Source organism: Haliotis cracherodii, unplaced genomic scaffold (assembly GCF_022045235.1).
Source record: "Haliotis cracherodii isolate W230 unplaced genomic scaffold, xgHalCrac1.p SCAF_11, whole genome shotgun sequence".
In the NCBI taxonomy this organism is placed as follows: domain Eukaryota; kingdom Metazoa; phylum Mollusca; class Gastropoda; order Lepetellida; family Haliotidae; genus Haliotis; species Haliotis cracherodii.
In genome coordinates this window covers 10,078,960-10,095,719 of record NW_027266266.1, presented here as the reverse complement: position 1 = coordinate 10,095,719, position 16,760 = coordinate 10,078,960, and the positions used below count along the sequence as shown (strand labels likewise).

The window sequence follows — 16,760 nt, the reverse complement described above, 5'->3', positions numbered from 1 at the left end:
GTGAAACCTGACGCGGTCAGTTGACTGGGCACGGCCCTCGGTATTACATGTGTATGTCTCATTGCAATTATTTACATTATGTATCAGGACATGCCTACGATTGTGTGAGTACGTGCGTCCATCGTCAGAGGAAGACTGTGTGTCTATACATGTGACTAAGTACACACTCATACGTATGTATAATACGTATGTATGATACGTATATATGCGTGTCTATAGGCCAGTAGCCCATACACTACAGGTCATGACAATGCCTCGTCCACGTGTGACAGGTCATCGTGACCTCTTCCTCCACGTGGGCGTCACGGGGAAATGGACAGTGACAGGACAATTGATGCCAAGCACTTCTACCTTTGCTATACAGCGTATCAATCATACAGGTAATCCTCCGCACAGAGCACCTGACGAACCTGTTCTTAAAAAAACTGTGTTGAATGGGCAATAGACCTGAAGTTCAAATAACAGAAATCATTAGCCGTACACAGTTCGCCTTTGAATCTGTTCATTATTTAGGATGAATCTGCATAAGATGTGTTTTAAATAACTCACATCACAGAACTCGTCGTCTTAGGGGTGAAAATTCAATGCAGGATTATTTAAAATTATATACCTAAAAGCGACACCACGAATGTTACAGAAAACAGATTTACCCTACTACATGTTGAACAATCTTACAGTAAACAATTTACAGGCTTGGTTTATTGGACAAAACAAAATGAAACATCATCCCTTTAAAGTTATTTTTGTGTGACAGATACGAATATGTATACCCCGAGGCTTTGACGTTTATTGCCGAATCTGGATGGAGTAATTGCTGTGTCATACAGATTAGTTTCAATGATGTCTGGGTGACGAGCTCTGCACTGGTTTTGTAGTGTTTAAAAATCCTATTAATTGTGCTTCCTTCTTTGTTGATCTGTTTCTTTATGCATATGAGTCAGAATGTCTTTTCGGATTGGAGAAATCAGAACATGGGAATTGGCCCAAGAATACGCTTCAGGTATATGGACGACCTGATATCGTTCAATAATTGTCAAACATCTAATTCCCTACCACTGATTTAACCAAGCTAGCTAGAAATTGAAGAAACCACATTGACGCGTGTTGAAATATCAGATCGAGCCAACATTCTCTCTAAATGTATCCCAAGCATATCAATAGTTGTGGCAAGTGTTTATAAATGTATGTATGGTGCCTTTTATACATAAATGATGCTGTCCTTGACGTCACAGTGAAAGGGCGAGCAACACCACCTCCCCTTCATATTTAGTGACATGGCGGTTATGTATGACACAATGACAGTTGAAAGTATATATGTAGATAGACATTTACATATACGTCATGAGTCATATCCATCATTAACTGCGGCCCTGACGACTTTGTCGAAAGACAACATTTATGAATTTGAATTTGAATGCACACACAAACCTTCTTTTATTTATTCTTTCAAAATACAAAACAGAAAGTGGGGTGTGGGGAAATGGGACATATTCCTACGTGAAATAATTAGTGAGACATTAGTAGTGGTGACGGCTATATCATAATTGTACTGTCTAAAGCATAAATTTGGCGAACGAAAAACGTTATATTTGCAATCAAATGGAATGACTCGTGTGGGCAAATGAATATGTTCGCAATCCACAAACAATCATTTTATTAATGGCGAACATTTACCAACCCGCGACAATCGTGTCAACACGGTGGTTCCCCTAGCAATAAACTCGCATCTAAATGTTCTACTGTTCTACTGTCGGCTAGCCACAATGACGGGACCCTAGTGGAATGGTTCATGCCATAAAAGTCTAACAACCGAACACTAATTAAGACGGGACGACCTTGTATTTACGGTCTGGTGAACACAGCTCAATGGCCGCGCATTAACTCAAATTTCACATCTCACTGTTTTGTTTTATCTCACTATTCATTTGATAATTTTGTCAACTTCAACTGGAACCCGGTCCCGTGTTACACGCGTGGCACACGCGTGTGCAACGGGTTGCACACGCGCTGCACACCCGTTGCACACCCGTGTGCAACGAGTGCTCACCCCGTGTGCAACCCGTTGAGCACCCGTGTCACATGCGTGTTACACGCGTTCTCAACGCGTGTTAGGGGAATGAACTTTTAGGCAGTAGTGTACGTCATGAGTTATATGCCCGCCTCCGTGGTCCTTATGGAAGATCGTCCGCCCAGAGAGCGAGAGCCAAAAGACGTTAAAACATGCTACTTGTTACCCGGTCTGGAGATCGATATTAAGAGGCTAAAACAAGGACTGGTCGGCTCGGGGTCCGTATACTGTGTCTGAGTGGGGTACTTATGTAACACTGCGGCATGGTATCTCAGTGAGCTAGCACTATAAATCGGCATCAGTCCGGACTAGTTCAAGCAGCCACTCAAACACACACACGTACATGCACGTCGCTACATAAGTGCAATAATCTTGGACGGGACGTTAAACCCCATTTCACCTCACATCATAAGTTATATCCATCATTTACTGTGGCCTGTGATGACTTCGTCGAAAATATCACATTTATGAATGTACGATTTACATCAACTCAATAAAGAAGAAAATACATTGGTTTATTTGTCTTCAAGACGTTTTATGGAACTGAGCAGCTGTGTTTCTTTTGTATCTGTTTCCTTTTTCAGATTCGCAAATTCGTAGTGGTAGAAGTAGTCGTCTCGTATTCGTTTATTCGTACATAGTAGTAGCTGTACTAGCAGAAGTAGTGGTAGCGTCATCGTCGTATTCGGAGCAGCAGCAGTAGCAGCAGTAGTAGATGTTGTGGTAGTAGTAGTAGAAGGAGAAGAAGAAGTAGTAGTAGCAGCAGTAGTAGAGGGATGGAGAGAGAGAGAGAGAGACAGAGAGAGACAGAGACAGACAGAGAGAGAGAGTACCAGTTACAAATAATTGACGTTTACACTGATAGTAGCAGATGCAAACGCAAAATAGTAGCAGTAGGAGATAAGCTTAAAAAGTGCCTCATAGTAATAGTAGAAGTAATAATAAATGTCAGTTCACGGAACACCCAAATGTAACTTCCCACAAACCGCGGACATAATAATGAAATCACTTAACTTGGAAGGATAATTTCATGAAATAGAAAAGTGATCATGATTTTTGATTTACTGTTAAATGAATTGAATAACTGTAATCATTGTGACCTATATATTAACGATAATATGAATTATAACAAAATTGAAATGCATATTCAAAAGGATGTAATTTGCCATGTGCCACCAAATCATTAATTTGTTTTAAACACCGCATCAAAGTGACATTTGACTAGTATCAAATGTGATGGATGACTGACGTCTACAACTGTCCACACATGTCTGCCAGGAAAGACGTCACCAACCAGGCAACGCTGTCTATTGGCTGCTGATAGGAGCAAGGGATATAGTAGGAAAAAAGGAAATGCAACATTCTACGCGTCAAACGATGTTTCAAATGTGTAGTCAGTCCTATATAAGACCCCGTGTTTCGTTACTATCTCACATCAGATCAACATCCCCGGTGTCAGACTCATACCTGGATATTCTGGTAAGATTCATTCCTTTTCACATGTTGTGAGTGAAACTTCGTATTGTTTCAACATTTACAAGAATGAACAATGTTGAACACTTTTGTAATCAACAATCGCACCTTCACTGCTAATTTCAAAATTCTAAGTAATTTATCAATTTCTTATTAAATTGATTCACTTACTATATCTACACATATACTGTTTCTTTTGGCGCCTAGGATATATCAATCCCATAATTAACAAAGCAATGTGCCTAGGTAAATATTAAAGCCGTTACCTGTTACCAAACTGTAGTTTATTTAGTTGTTCATAACGCTTGCAAATTATACGGAGTCACAAATCTGTCTCATTTGTTATTAACAAATAGCCTGTTTATCAAACCTATATGTATATCATGGATTGAAACCAATTGATCGGATGTTTAAAAAATGAATATGATGTTCTTGCAGAATCTCAACCATGGAATCTGTTTTGTCCCTTGCTCTGCTGTGCGCATGCGCCCTGGTATGTTCCGGTGCTGTTTATAACCGTTATCCATCCTCCGGGCAGTACCCGGATGTACACTACAGAGATCAATACTACCCTAACAACTACCCTGGCAACCATTACCCAGACAGATATCCTACTGGTAAGTGAAAACATATTTAACCTCAGTTTACCTACCACCTAAATACTTGTTACACAGAAGCTGGTATAAAAAGGCTGCATACAATATTCTCGAGTACATTTTTCTCCAAAGTGAGAATGAAGGTTGGACTTTTGAAATGCTTTTATTAAAAACAAAAGTGACCTTAGAGTAGCATTTTATATTTTTCACACCAAGAACACAACTAAACACAACTGGGCTCCCACTGGACTCGGATTGTCCTTTGTACGGATGTTTGATATAATAAATCAAGACGTTTGGACTGGGGATGTTTCTGTCCTCATATCTGGGGAATCGTCATCACTGATTTTCAGTGATTCATAATGATTTATATAATTTTCCCCACCAAATGCATTTTACACCCAATGGAATCTGTTTGGGCAGAAAGTCGACATTGGTTATTCCCTGACGTTGATGTTTCATATCATAACGTTGTAGGTATCTTATTGTATACATGCCCGCCTTTTGTTCCTTCCAGATGTGTGGGGAGGACGCTCTCAGGGACATTATAGAAGTAAGTCTTTATTATCACATATCATCCTGTATCTGATACAAGTAAATTGATATCATTCTTTCATACTTCTGTACGTACAGATTATGTAAATTATATTATTTTAATACATCCTGATATTTTGTTCCTACAACAATACCCGACTAACATGATAATTGCATTCATTTGACAAGGATACCGTCGATCTGTGCCGTCCCATGTCAATGGATACCCGAGTTACAGACAAACCTACCCGTCCAATGACTACCCTACCTATCCATCACACCTACCTTCCTACCCTGAGCACGTGAACACCTACCCCGGACATCAAGACCATTATCAACAAGGTACCCATTTATATTAAATTTATTATAACTCCAGTGGTTAGGGTAGTATTGCTGCCAGAATTACAGCACCATACATACGTGTCTCGACACGATACCTCTTTAAGACATTCCCTTTCTTTCCAATCATATTTATTTGATAAGAGTGCGAAATAAGCAATGCTAGAAGCTATCGCAAATATATCCAATTCTTTCTCTCTCAATCACACAATAATGCATCTTAATATTTGCAGGTCAGCGATGGAACCAGTGGGGATCCCAGTCCGGCACTCAGAAATATGGTTCTTACCGGGTAGGTTACTTATTCTCAATGGGATAATGGGTAAATCAGTTTACTACCGAGAACATACCAATAGATAATGGGTAAATCAGTTTACTGCCGAGAACATACCAATAGATAATGGGTAAAGCAGTGTACTACCGAGAACATACCAATAGAATTTGATGGAATCCGCCAGGACATAACATTGTATAGCTCCACTTTTGAATAAGCCTGTCCATGGAGGAGAAGCTGTAGATCTACATAGATATAAAATTGTCCAAGGTGTTGAAGCTATTATAGCTACATAAATGAACACGTTCCATACGGAAATTTGGTTAACGGTACAAAACGATGACGACAAGAACAACAACATCATTGAGTATAATATTAGTGATCAACTGACAAGTTGAACCATTCTTTTATTTGATATGAAACAGTTTGGCTGTTATGAAACCTTACGTCCTCTTTTCGCAGGGATGAAGAGATAACCGATGCTGCATCCATGACCTGAATGACATCCAGACTTGAAATCCTGACTACTTGATCTGCAATGTACAAGTCTTTCAAATAAATAAACTTTACATTATAGTGTATCTTTTATTATGCTGATTTTAGTAAATCCCTTAGGTATAACATTTATCACACTATATTGTCAACAGAAATAATATTAGTCCATGAGAAATGTCATTATGAACTGTGAAGCCTATTCGTGTTACATCGGAACCACTGTGTGCCTAGTTGGTCAGTTGGACCTATGACAGAAGTACACACAGGTTCACAGAAACTTCTCAGGAGCGTACCTATGCTTCAAGGGAGAACTATGACCTCCGAGTCAACATCGTGGTGATTCTATGATGTGAGATGAAATAGGATCGCGCCCAAGATTATTGCACTTTTATAGAGACGTTGATGCATATGTGTGCGCGTGTGTGCGCGCGCGCGCGCAAGTGTGTGTACTAACCCGGACTAATGCCGGTATTTCAGTCTAGCACACTGCGACACCAAGCTGCAATTTTCACATGACAACCCCTCAGTAACAGTGAACAATCTCCAAGCTGAAAAGTTATCTTTTCGCGTGTTTTGGTACAACGCGGTCGACCAACCAACATTCCTCTCTCCAAGCAGACACTCTATCCACTAGGCCACTGAGGCTGATTGTGGTGATTCTGTAGGGCCAAGTCTTCATAAGTGCACACTCGAATATGAATTTTGTTTTGTAACGCAAACATAAAGCTAGTAGTACTTAGAGATGTCATGTACTCTGTTGGGAGAACGGCAATGAAGACGTAATATGGACGTCATATCATAACATTGCCACAACGACAACATAACATTCCTATAGCTTAAAATACAACGTAAAATACAACATTACCATAACTTAATGCAAAGTAACGACAAGATTTTTTTAACGTTGTGGCGACGTGAAAATAACGTATCACAAAGGAAAGCTGTGACAACATAAATGGGAGTCCATGGAATAACATTGCGTGGACGCAATATCTTAATACTGTGACAACACAAACATGACATTGCCATTCCGTTGTGACAACGTGACATTGTTAACCATTAACGGATTAAATCACTCCACTGCCTCTTAGGGACCAACCATTTGGTTTTCTAGGGAGGAGAGGGGATTGTTTATGGAATTGTACGTTGAATTTTTCAGCAACAGACGCAAAAATCTAATGTAAGCTATTAACCTAAAATTTCTTTAAACAATCTTTCAACAACGTATTTATTTCTGGCTGACAATTTCTCCCTTTTTTCAACAGTCTGAAGCAAAGTGATTTTCTTTCCAACATTTTCTGGGACAATTTACTTTCCCAGCCACCCACCCACCCAGGTACCGAATGAACTGTCCTAGGTTTAAACACTATCAATATTGAATCTATATTCTACAAAAATATTTCAAGAAGAAAGAAAGAGAAGTCATCTCCATCGCAACTGGCGCCCCTTTTCATATCAAACTCAGATGCCAATCCTACATCTTCCACAAGTTAACTGATGAGGTTCATCCTTCATTTTCCATCTTCCACAAGTCAACTGTAGAAGACAGTCACACATGTAAAGCCTTCCACAATTCATCTGTAAAGATTATGTCAACATCTTAAGCTTTGAACGTGAACGTGTCAATTGTTGACGTTATATCAATTAGGGAAGTCATTTCCATAATTTACATATTACACCTTCAACAAGTCAAAGGGGCACGGCTGGCCCAGTCGTCTAAGGCGCCGCGATTCTCTGTGCAGAGTTGCATCCCTTGGGCAGGCCAGAAACCTATGATTGTGGGTTCGAAGCCCGGTTCGTCCCGATTATGTTTCTAGGTTTGTCAGCACCATATCCATGCTCGTGGGTTTCACCGAAGTTGTAAACGTCTCAGGCCTGCATCACCTCGGGCTTTCCTCCCACATTAAGCTGACACGCCGTCATACAACTGTAATACTGTTAAAAGCGGCGTTAAGCCCAACTCACTCTCTAACTCACTCACTCACTCACCCATTCACTCACTCAATAAGTCAACTGCAGAGGTCACATTCTTGCTCACTTTCATGTACTGCCGGCAGAGATGGTCCCGACATAGTACATCGAATGAAGATGAGACCCTCTTCTGAAAAGAAACCATAGATACGAGGGTTTTGCCTTTGAATTGATAAGAACTCTGCTCAGGAATAGATCTGTCCAGGGCTTTGAAGCCCTTGCTCCACTCAGGAATAAAGCTGCCCAGTGAGCTACAGCTGCACTTAGAAATAAGGCTGTCTATTATTAACAGCTCTACTTTGGCATAAGGCTGTCAAGGGTGGTAAAGCTATAGCTCTATTTAGGAATAAATTTGTCCAGGGAGCTGAAGCTGTAGCTCCACTCAGGAATAAAGCTGCCCAAGGAATTCAAGATACAGCCGACTTAGAAATAAGGCTGTCTTGGTCGGTGAAGCTGTAAATAACAACTCTACATTGGCATAAGGCTGTCAAGGGTGGTGAAGCAATAGCTCTACTTAGGAAGAAAGTTGTGTCAGGGAGTTGAAGCTGCAGCTGGACTTGAAAATGAGGCTGTTCAGGGCGTTGAAGCTATTAATAATAGCTCCACTAAGGAACAAGGCTATCAAGGGAGTGGAAGCTTTCGTTCAACTTAAGATTAAGGTTCATCCGGATGTTAACCAAGTTCTCAAAAGTAAGAGATTGTGAAACAATACAATTTTTATCCTTGCATATATGTGTGAAAAACATTTACTTCTTCTGATTTGTCCTTTATTCACAAAATATCCCTTAAACATGAACGGCAAGACACAATAAATTCCGTATATTGTTTTGTCCAGGTATGTCTTTTCTATGCATTAAAATAATTGGCTAAACGTGTTGAAACAGTTACACTTGTAATGATGTTGACACACATCATTTTATCATCACAGTGGCATTGACGGAGATCATTATATGTTTGTTGAACTGATTTGATCAAATTTAGCGCCAAAGGATTTCTTCAAGATTTTTTTAAATATCGGTATGGTACACACACAAGGGTAGAATTACTTTATTGTCTATATAGAAATAAAACCGACAAAAAGAAATCTTTGTTGACTGTACGGTTCCAACCTATCGTAAGCAGGTGTTTATGAATCATAGTAAAATATAGTGCTAATATAAAACGAGAAAACAGATGATGCCAAAACTATGATAAGCCCATTACACATGATGCCACTGTCTGCGAACCGTAAACAAATATGTTTGTATTTCGTCATCATTGGAGTACACGTCAAAAAATATTGCTGATGTTTTTATTAAGTCGCTTATGTTTGTCATATGAAAAATAATTAGTGATATCAAACTCATTCCTAAATACCATTTGAATTGATAAAAAACACGAGTGAGTTGTTCGTAAAACACATTGGATGGACAAAAGAATAATCGATTGTGACCATATGTTCCCCTGTATCTTCTTGTAACCAATTTACTTGCCTTTGCATGTGTTTGTGCCAGATGTCACCGATGGGGCAGGATACGCTTACCCTTTCACCTGGTTAAATCACTATTTAATGGTGATTCATAAACACATGCCCCTGAAACACGACGAATGTTAACAGTCGGAATCATACAATGGATTTTTTATGATTGTAGAAAAGATTTATCGCTTTTATTTCTATCTAGCGAAGTGAGTCACACACCAACTAATACAGTCGTCAGGTCAATTTGCTGGGTACGCAAGCGTTAATTCAACTCATATGATGAGTAGAAAAAGTAATTAAAACGAAGGACTACTAATGCGGAGAACGGAGATGTAACACTTCAAACAACATTTGACATGTAATCATAAATACCATTACGATATGTAATCATAAATTTCCCAGGATTGTTCCAGTATGGCTCATTGTGGGACATTGTTGATAATATGTCGCAATCTGGCAAGTAAATGTGAATGTTCAAATAAAACATACAACATACTGTAAGACTGTCGACCATTGGAAACATATCGGGATAGCCATAGTTCGAGACAACCGATGCTCTGATATCAGACCATATTTCGAGTCTGTGCAAATAACGAGTTTTCATGTTTCGACTTATCGATAGCTAGGTTCGTTTACAGTTGTGTGTGAAACCTAACGTGTTGAGCTGACTGGGCACGTCCCTCGGTATTACATTTGTATGTCTCATTGCAAATATTTACATTATGTATCGAGGCATGCCTACGATTGTGTGAGTGTGTGCGTCCATCGTCACAGGAAGACTGTGTGTTTATACATGTGACTAAGTACACACTCACATACGTATGTATAATACGCATGTATGCGTGTCTATAGGCCAGCAGCCCATACACTACATGTCATGACAATGCCTCGTCCACGTGTGACAGGTCATCGTGACCTCTTCCTCCGCGTGGGCGTCACGGGGAAATGGACAGTGACAGGGCAATTGATGTCACACACTTCTACCTTTGCTACAATACATATCAATCATACAGGTAATCTTCCTCACATAACACCTGACGAACCTGTTCTTAAAAACACTGTGTTGAATGGGCAATTGACTCGCAGTTCAAGTAACAGAAATAATTAGCCCTTAGGCTACACAGTTTGCCTTGAAATTTGTTCATTATTTAGGCTGAATCAGCCATAAATGTGTTTTAAATAACTCACATCACAGAACTCCTCGTCTTAGGGGTGAAAATTCAATGCAGGTTTATTTAAATTTATATACATATAAGCGGCACGACAAATGGAAAAAAAACAGCTTTACCCCACTACATGTTGAACAATCTTACAGTATGCAATTTACAGGCTTTGTTTATTGGACAAAAACAAAATGAAACATCGTCCCTTTAAAGTGTTTTTTTGTGTGACAGATAGGGAATATGTATACCCCGAGGCTTTGACGTTTATTGCCGAATCTGGATGGAGTAATTGCTGTGTCATACAGATTAGTTTCACTGATATCTAGGTGGCGAGGTCTGCACTGGTTTTGTAGTTTTTAATCATCCTATAAATTTTGCTTCCTTCTTTGTTGATCCCTTTCTTTATGCATGCGAGTCAGAATGTCTTCTGGGATTGGAGAAATCAAAACGAGGGGATTTGCCGAAGAAGTTTAGCATACGCTTTAGGTAAAGGACGATCTGATATCGTTCAATAATTGTCAAATATATAATTCCCTAGGTCTAATTTACCCACGCGAGTTAGAAATAGAAGAAACCAATGAAACAGCCTGATCGGTTTCATATTAAGGTCTAATGCATAAAGATTCAAAGTAACAAGATTCGCAACCTGTTCACAAGACTGTGGGACATGAGGGATGACTTCAAATTTCCAATGGTCTTTTTTCCCTTTATGGCTAACAATTCCAGCAGCTCCAGAGCTTTTGTGTCTGCAACTTTGGAGGTACAATATAGCATAATCATTTTATGAACAATGAAACAATGGACAATGAATTTCTTACGATGATGGAAAGGGTTTTGTTTCTTTTATTTACTCTGTAATCAGTTGCAATAAGCCAAAAGTATGCAATATTTCACATTGACGTGTGTTGAATTATCAGATCGAGCCAACATTCTCTTTAAATATATCCCAAGCAAATCAAGAGTTGTGGCAAGTGTTGATAAATGTATGTAAGGTTCGCGGTTCGATCCCCGCCGCGTCATACCAAAAGACGTTAAAATATGGTACTTGTTGTTACCCTGTCTGGCGCTCGGCATTAAGGGGCTAAAACAAGGACTGGTCGGCTCGGAGTCAGTATACTGTGTCCGAGTGGGGTACTTATGTTAAACTGCGGCATGCTACCTCAGTGAGCCAGCACTATAAATCGGCATCAGTCAGAACTTGTAAAGCAGCCACACAAACACACACACGTACATGCACGTCGCTATATAAGTGCAATAATCTTGGACGGGACGTTAAACCCCATTTCACCTCACGTCATAAGTTATAGCCATCATTTACTGTGGCCTGTGATGATTTCGTTGAAAATATCACATTTATGAATGTAAGATTTACATCAACTCAATAAAGAATATAATACATTTCCTTCCTCACTTGCACCTGTTTTAACAACAGTGCTTTCTATCAATTCAGTTTATTTGTCTTCAAGACGATTTATGAAACTGAGCAGCTGTGTTTGTGTATCTGTTTCTTTTTTCAGTTTCGCAGATTCGTAGTGGTGGTAGTTGTAGTCGTCTCGTGTTCGTTTATTCGTACATAGTAGAAGCTATAGTAGCGGTAGCCGTCATCGTCGTATTCGTAGAAGTAGCACCAGTGGCATCAGTAGTAGTAGTGGTAGTAGTAGCTGTAGTGGTAGCAGTTGTAGTGGTAGTTGTAGTTGTAGTGGTGGTGGTAGTAAAAGAAGCAAAGAAGAAGTAGTAGTAGCAGTAGTAGTAGTAGAGGGAGAGAGGGAGGGAGAGAGAGGGAGAGAGATAGAGGAGAGAGAGCGGAGAAGGGAGATAGAGAGAGGAGAGGAGGAGAGGGAGAGGAGAGAGAGGAGAGAAGGAGAAAGAGAGGGGAGAGAAAGGAGAGAGGGAAGAGAGTGAGAGAAAGGAGATAGAGAGAGGAGAGGAGGAGCAAGAGAGGGGAGAGAGAGGAGAGAGAGAGACAGCACCAGTTACAAATTGTTGAAATTAACACTCATAGTAGCAGATGCAAACACAAACATTGTAACAATAGGAGATAAGCCTGAAAAGTGCCTCATAGTAATAGTAGAAGTAATAATAAATGTCAGTTCACGGAACACCCAAATGTAACTTCCCACAAACCGCGGACATAATAGTGAAGTCACTTAGCTTGAAAGGAATCACCACATGAAATAAAAAAGTGATCCTGATTTTTGATTTACTGTTAAATGAATTGTATACCTGTAAACATAGTGACCTATATATTAACGATAATATGAACTATAACAAAATTGAAATGCGAATTCAAAATTATGAATTTGTTTTAATTACCACTTTAAAGTGACATTTGACAACCTAATGTGATGGATGACTGACGTCTACAACTGTCGACACGGGTCTGTGAGGAAAGACGTCACCAACCAGATAACGCTGTCTATTGGCTGCTGATAGGAGCAAGGGATATAGTAGGTAACAAGGAAATGCGACATTCTACGCGTCAAACGTTGTTTCAAATGTGTAGTCAGTCCTATATAAGACCCCATGTTTCGTTACTATCTCACATCAGATCTACATCCCCGGTGTCAGACTCATAGCTGAATATTCTGGTAAGATTCATTCCTTTTCACATGTTGTGAGTGAAACTTCGCTTTGTTTCAACATTTACAAGAATGAACAATGTTGAACACTTTTGTAATCAACAATCGCTCCTTCACTACTAATTTCAAAATTCTAAGTAAGTTATCATGTCTTATTAAATTGATTCACTTACTATATCTACACATATACTGTTTCTTTTGGCGCATAGGATATATCAATCCAATAATTAACAAAGCAATGTGCCTAGGTAAATATTAAAGCCGTTACCTGTTACCAAACTGTAGTATATTTAGTTGTTCATAACGCTTGCAAATTATACGGAGTCACAAATCTGTCTCATTTGTTATTAATAAATAGCCTGTTTATCAAACCTATATGTATATCATGGATTGAAACCAATTGATTGGATGTTTAAAAAAATGAATATGATGTTCTTGCAGAATCTCAACCATGGAATCTGTTTTGTCTCTTGCTCTGCTGTGCGCATGCGCCCTGGTATGTTCCGGTGCTGTTTATAACCGTTATCCATCCTCCGGGCAGTACCCGGATGTACACTACAGAGATCAATACTACCCTAACAACTACCCTGGCAACCATTACCCAGACAGATATCCTACTGGTAAGTGAAAACATATTTAACCTCAGTTTACCTACCACCTAAATACTTGTTACACAGAAGCTGGTATAAAAAGGCTGCATACAATATTCTCGAGTACATTTTTCTCCAAAGTGAGAATGTAGGTTGGACTTTTGAAATGCTTTTATTAAAAACAAAAGTAACCTAAGAGTAGCGTTTTATATTTTTCACACCAAGAACACAAATAAACACAACTGGGCTCCCACTGGACTCGGATTGTCCTTTGTACAGTTGTTTGATATAATAAATCAAGACGTTTTGACTGGGGATTTTTCTATCCTCATTTCTGGGGAATCGTCATCACTGATTTTCAGTGATTCATAATGATTTATATATTTTTACCACCAAATGCATTTTACACCCAATGGAATCTGTTTCGGCAGAAAGTCGACATTGGTTATTCCCTGACGTTGATGTTTTATATCATAACGTTGTAGGTATCTTATTGTATACATGCCCGTCTTTTGTTCCTTCCAGATGTGTGGGGAGGAAGCTCTCAGGGACATTATAGAAGTAAGTCTTTATTATCACATATCATCCTGTATCTGATACAAGTAAATTGTTATCATTCTTTCATACTTACTTCTGTACGTACAGATTATGTAAATTATATTATTTTAATATATCCTGATATTTTGTTACAACAATACCCGACTAACATGATAATTGCATTCATTTTACAAGGATACCGTCGATCTGTGCCGTCCCATGTCAATGGGTACCCGAGTTACAGACAAACCTACCCATCACGTGACTACCCTACCTATCCATCACACCTACCTTCCTACCCTGAGCACGTGAACACCTACCCCGGACATCAAGACCAGTATCAACAAGGTACCCAAATATATTAGATATATTATAACTCCAGTTGTTAGGGTAGTATTGCTGCCAGAATAGATTGACACCTCTACCACCATTATCAGAAATTATAGCACGATATATACGTGTCTCGACACAATACCTCTTCAAGGCATTCCCTTAAGGCATCATTTGTATTTGATGGGAGTGCGAAATAAACAATGCTAGAAGCTATCGCAAATATATCCAATTCTTAACTCTCTTAATAACACAATAATGTACATTAATTTTTGCAGGTCAGCGATGGAACCAGTGGGGATCCCAGTCCGGCACTCAGAAATATGGCTCTTACCGGGTAGGTTTCTTATTCTCAATGGGATAATGGGTAAATCAGTTTACTGCCGAGAACATACCAATAGATAATGGGTAAATCACTTTACTACCGAGAACATACCAATAGATAATGGGTAAATCAGTTTACTACCGAGAACATACCAATAGATAATGGGTAAATCAGTTTACTACCGAGAACATACCAATAGATAATGAGTAAATCAGTTTACTACCGAGAACATACCAATAGATAATGGGTAAATCAGTTTACTACCGAGAACATACCAATAGATAATTGGTAAAATCAGTTTACTACCGAGAACATACCAACAGATAATGGGTAAATCAGTTTTCTGCCGAGAACATACAAATAGATAATGGGTAAATCAGTTTACTACCGAGAACATACCAATAGAATTTGATGGAATCCGCCAGGACATAACATTGTATAGCTCCACTTTTGAATAAGCCTATCCAGGCAGGAGAAGCTGTAGATCTACATAGATATAAAATTGTCCAAGGAGTTGAAGCTATAGCTACAAAAATGAACACGTTCCATACGGAAATTTGGTTAACGGTACAAAACTATGACGACAAGAAAAACAGCAACATTGAGTATAATATTAGTAATCAACTGACAAGTTGAACCATTCTTTCATTTGATATGAAACAGTTTGGCTGTTATGAAACCTTACGTTCTCTTTTCGCAGGGATGAAGAGATAACTGATGCTGCATCCATGACCTGAATGACATCCAGACTTGAAATCCTGACTACTTGATCTGCAATGTACAAGTCTTTCAAATAAATAAACTTTACATTATAGTTTATCTTTTATTATGTTGGTTTTAGTAAATCCCTTAGGTATAACATTTATCACACTATATTGTCAACAGAATTATTAGTCCATGAGAAATATCATCATGAACTGTGAAGCCTATTCGTGTTACATCGGAACCACTGTGTGGCTGGATGGTCAGTTGGACGTATGACAGAAGTACACACAGGTTCACAGAGACTTCTGAGGAGCGTACCTATGTTTCCAGGAAGAACTAATACTCCTAAAAGTCATCTTTTCGCGGTCGACCAACCGACATTCCTCTCTCCAGGCAGACACTCTATCCACTAGGCCACTGGGGCGGATTGTGGTGATTCTGTAGGGCCAAGTCTTCATCAGTGCACACTTGAATATGAATTTTGTTTTGTAACGCAAACCTAAAGCCAGTAGTATTTAAAGATGTCATGTGCTCAGTTGAGAGAACGGCTATGAAGTTTGGACGTAATATGGACGTCATATTATAACGTTGCCACAACGTACAACATAACATTCCTACAACTTAAAATACAACGTAAAATACAACATTAACATAACATAACGCAAAGTAACGACAATATTTTTGTAACGTTGTGGCGACGTGAAAATACCGTATGACAACAGAAAGCTGTGACAACATAAATGGGAGTCCATGGAATAACATTGTGTGGACGCAATATCTTAATACTGTGACAACGTAAACATGACATTGCCATACCGTTGTGACAATGTGACATTGTTAACCATTAACGGATTAAATCACTTCACTGCCTCTTAGGGACCAACCATTTGGTATTCTAGGGAGGGGAGAGGATTGTTTATGGAATTGTACGTTGAATTTTTCAGCTACAGACGCAAAATTCTGATTAAAGCTATTAGCCTAAAACTTCTTTAAATAATCTTTCAACAACGTATTTTTTGTGGCTGACAATTTCTCCCTTTTTTCAACAGTCTGGAGCAAAGTGATTTTCTTTCCAACATTTTCTGGGACAATTTACTTTCCCAGCCACCCACCCAGATACCGAATGAATGTTCCTTGGTTTAAACACTATCAATATTGAATCTATATTCTACAAAAATATTTCAAGAAGAAAGAAAGAAAGAGAAGTCATCTACATCGCAACTGACGCCCCTTTTCATATCAAACTCAGATGTCAATCCTACATCTTCCACAAGTTAACTTATGAGGTTAGTCCTTCATTTTCCATCTTCCACAAGTCAACT

The 16,760-nt window shown here is 39.0% G+C and overlaps 2 protein-coding genes across 2 annotated transcripts; both read left to right on the top strand.

Annotated features, from left to right (window-relative positions):
- Positions 1–3,989: 3,989 nt before the first annotated feature.
- Positions 3,990–5,752, top strand: LOC139454819 (uncharacterized). The gene is made up of 5 exons (XM_071236442.1): positions 3,990–4,158; positions 4,655–4,690; positions 4,861–5,013; positions 5,244–5,302; positions 5,747–5,752. The coding sequence occupies exons 1-5, from the start codon at positions 3,990–3,992 to the stop codon at positions 5,750–5,752; spliced, it is 423 nt and encodes a 140-aa protein (XP_071092543.1).
- Positions 5,753–13,402: 7,650 nt separating this feature from the next.
- On the top strand, positions 13,403–15,439 carry LOC139454817 (uncharacterized). The gene is made up of 5 exons (XM_071236441.1): positions 13,403–13,571; positions 14,067–14,102; positions 14,274–14,426; positions 14,687–14,745; positions 15,434–15,439. Exons 1-5 carry the CDS (start codon positions 13,403–13,405, stop codon positions 15,437–15,439), a joined length of 423 nt encoding a protein of 140 aa, XP_071092542.1.
- Positions 15,440–16,760: the final 1,321 nt, after the last annotated feature.

What these genes read in the sequence shown, in the direction of transcription:
- LOC139454819 (XM_071236442.1), top strand. Translation starts at nt 3,990, where the DNA reads ATGGAATCTGTTTTGTCCCTTGCTCTGCTGTGCGCATGCGCCCTGGTA. An exon ending in CCCAGACAGATATCCTACTG is followed by an intron (nt 4,159 to 4,654) that starts GTAAGTGAAAAC and finishes TGTTCCTTCCAG; the next exon opens with ATGTGTGGGGAGGACGCTCT. An exon ending in CTCTCAGGGACATTATAGAA is followed by an intron (nt 4,691 to 4,860) that starts GTAAGTCTTTAT and finishes TCATTTGACAAG; the next exon opens with GATACCGTCGATCTGTGCCG.
- LOC139454817 (XM_071236441.1), top strand. Translation starts at nt 13,403, where the DNA reads ATGGAATCTGTTTTGTCTCTTGCTCTGCTGTGCGCATGCGCCCTGGTA. An exon ending in CCCAGACAGATATCCTACTG is followed by an intron (nt 13,572 to 14,066) that starts GTAAGTGAAAAC and finishes TGTTCCTTCCAG; the next exon opens with ATGTGTGGGGAGGAAGCTCT. An exon ending in TCAAGACCAGTATCAACAAG is followed by an intron (nt 14,427 to 14,686) that starts GTACCCAAATAT and finishes TAATTTTTGCAG; the next exon opens with GTCAGCGATGGAACCAGTGG.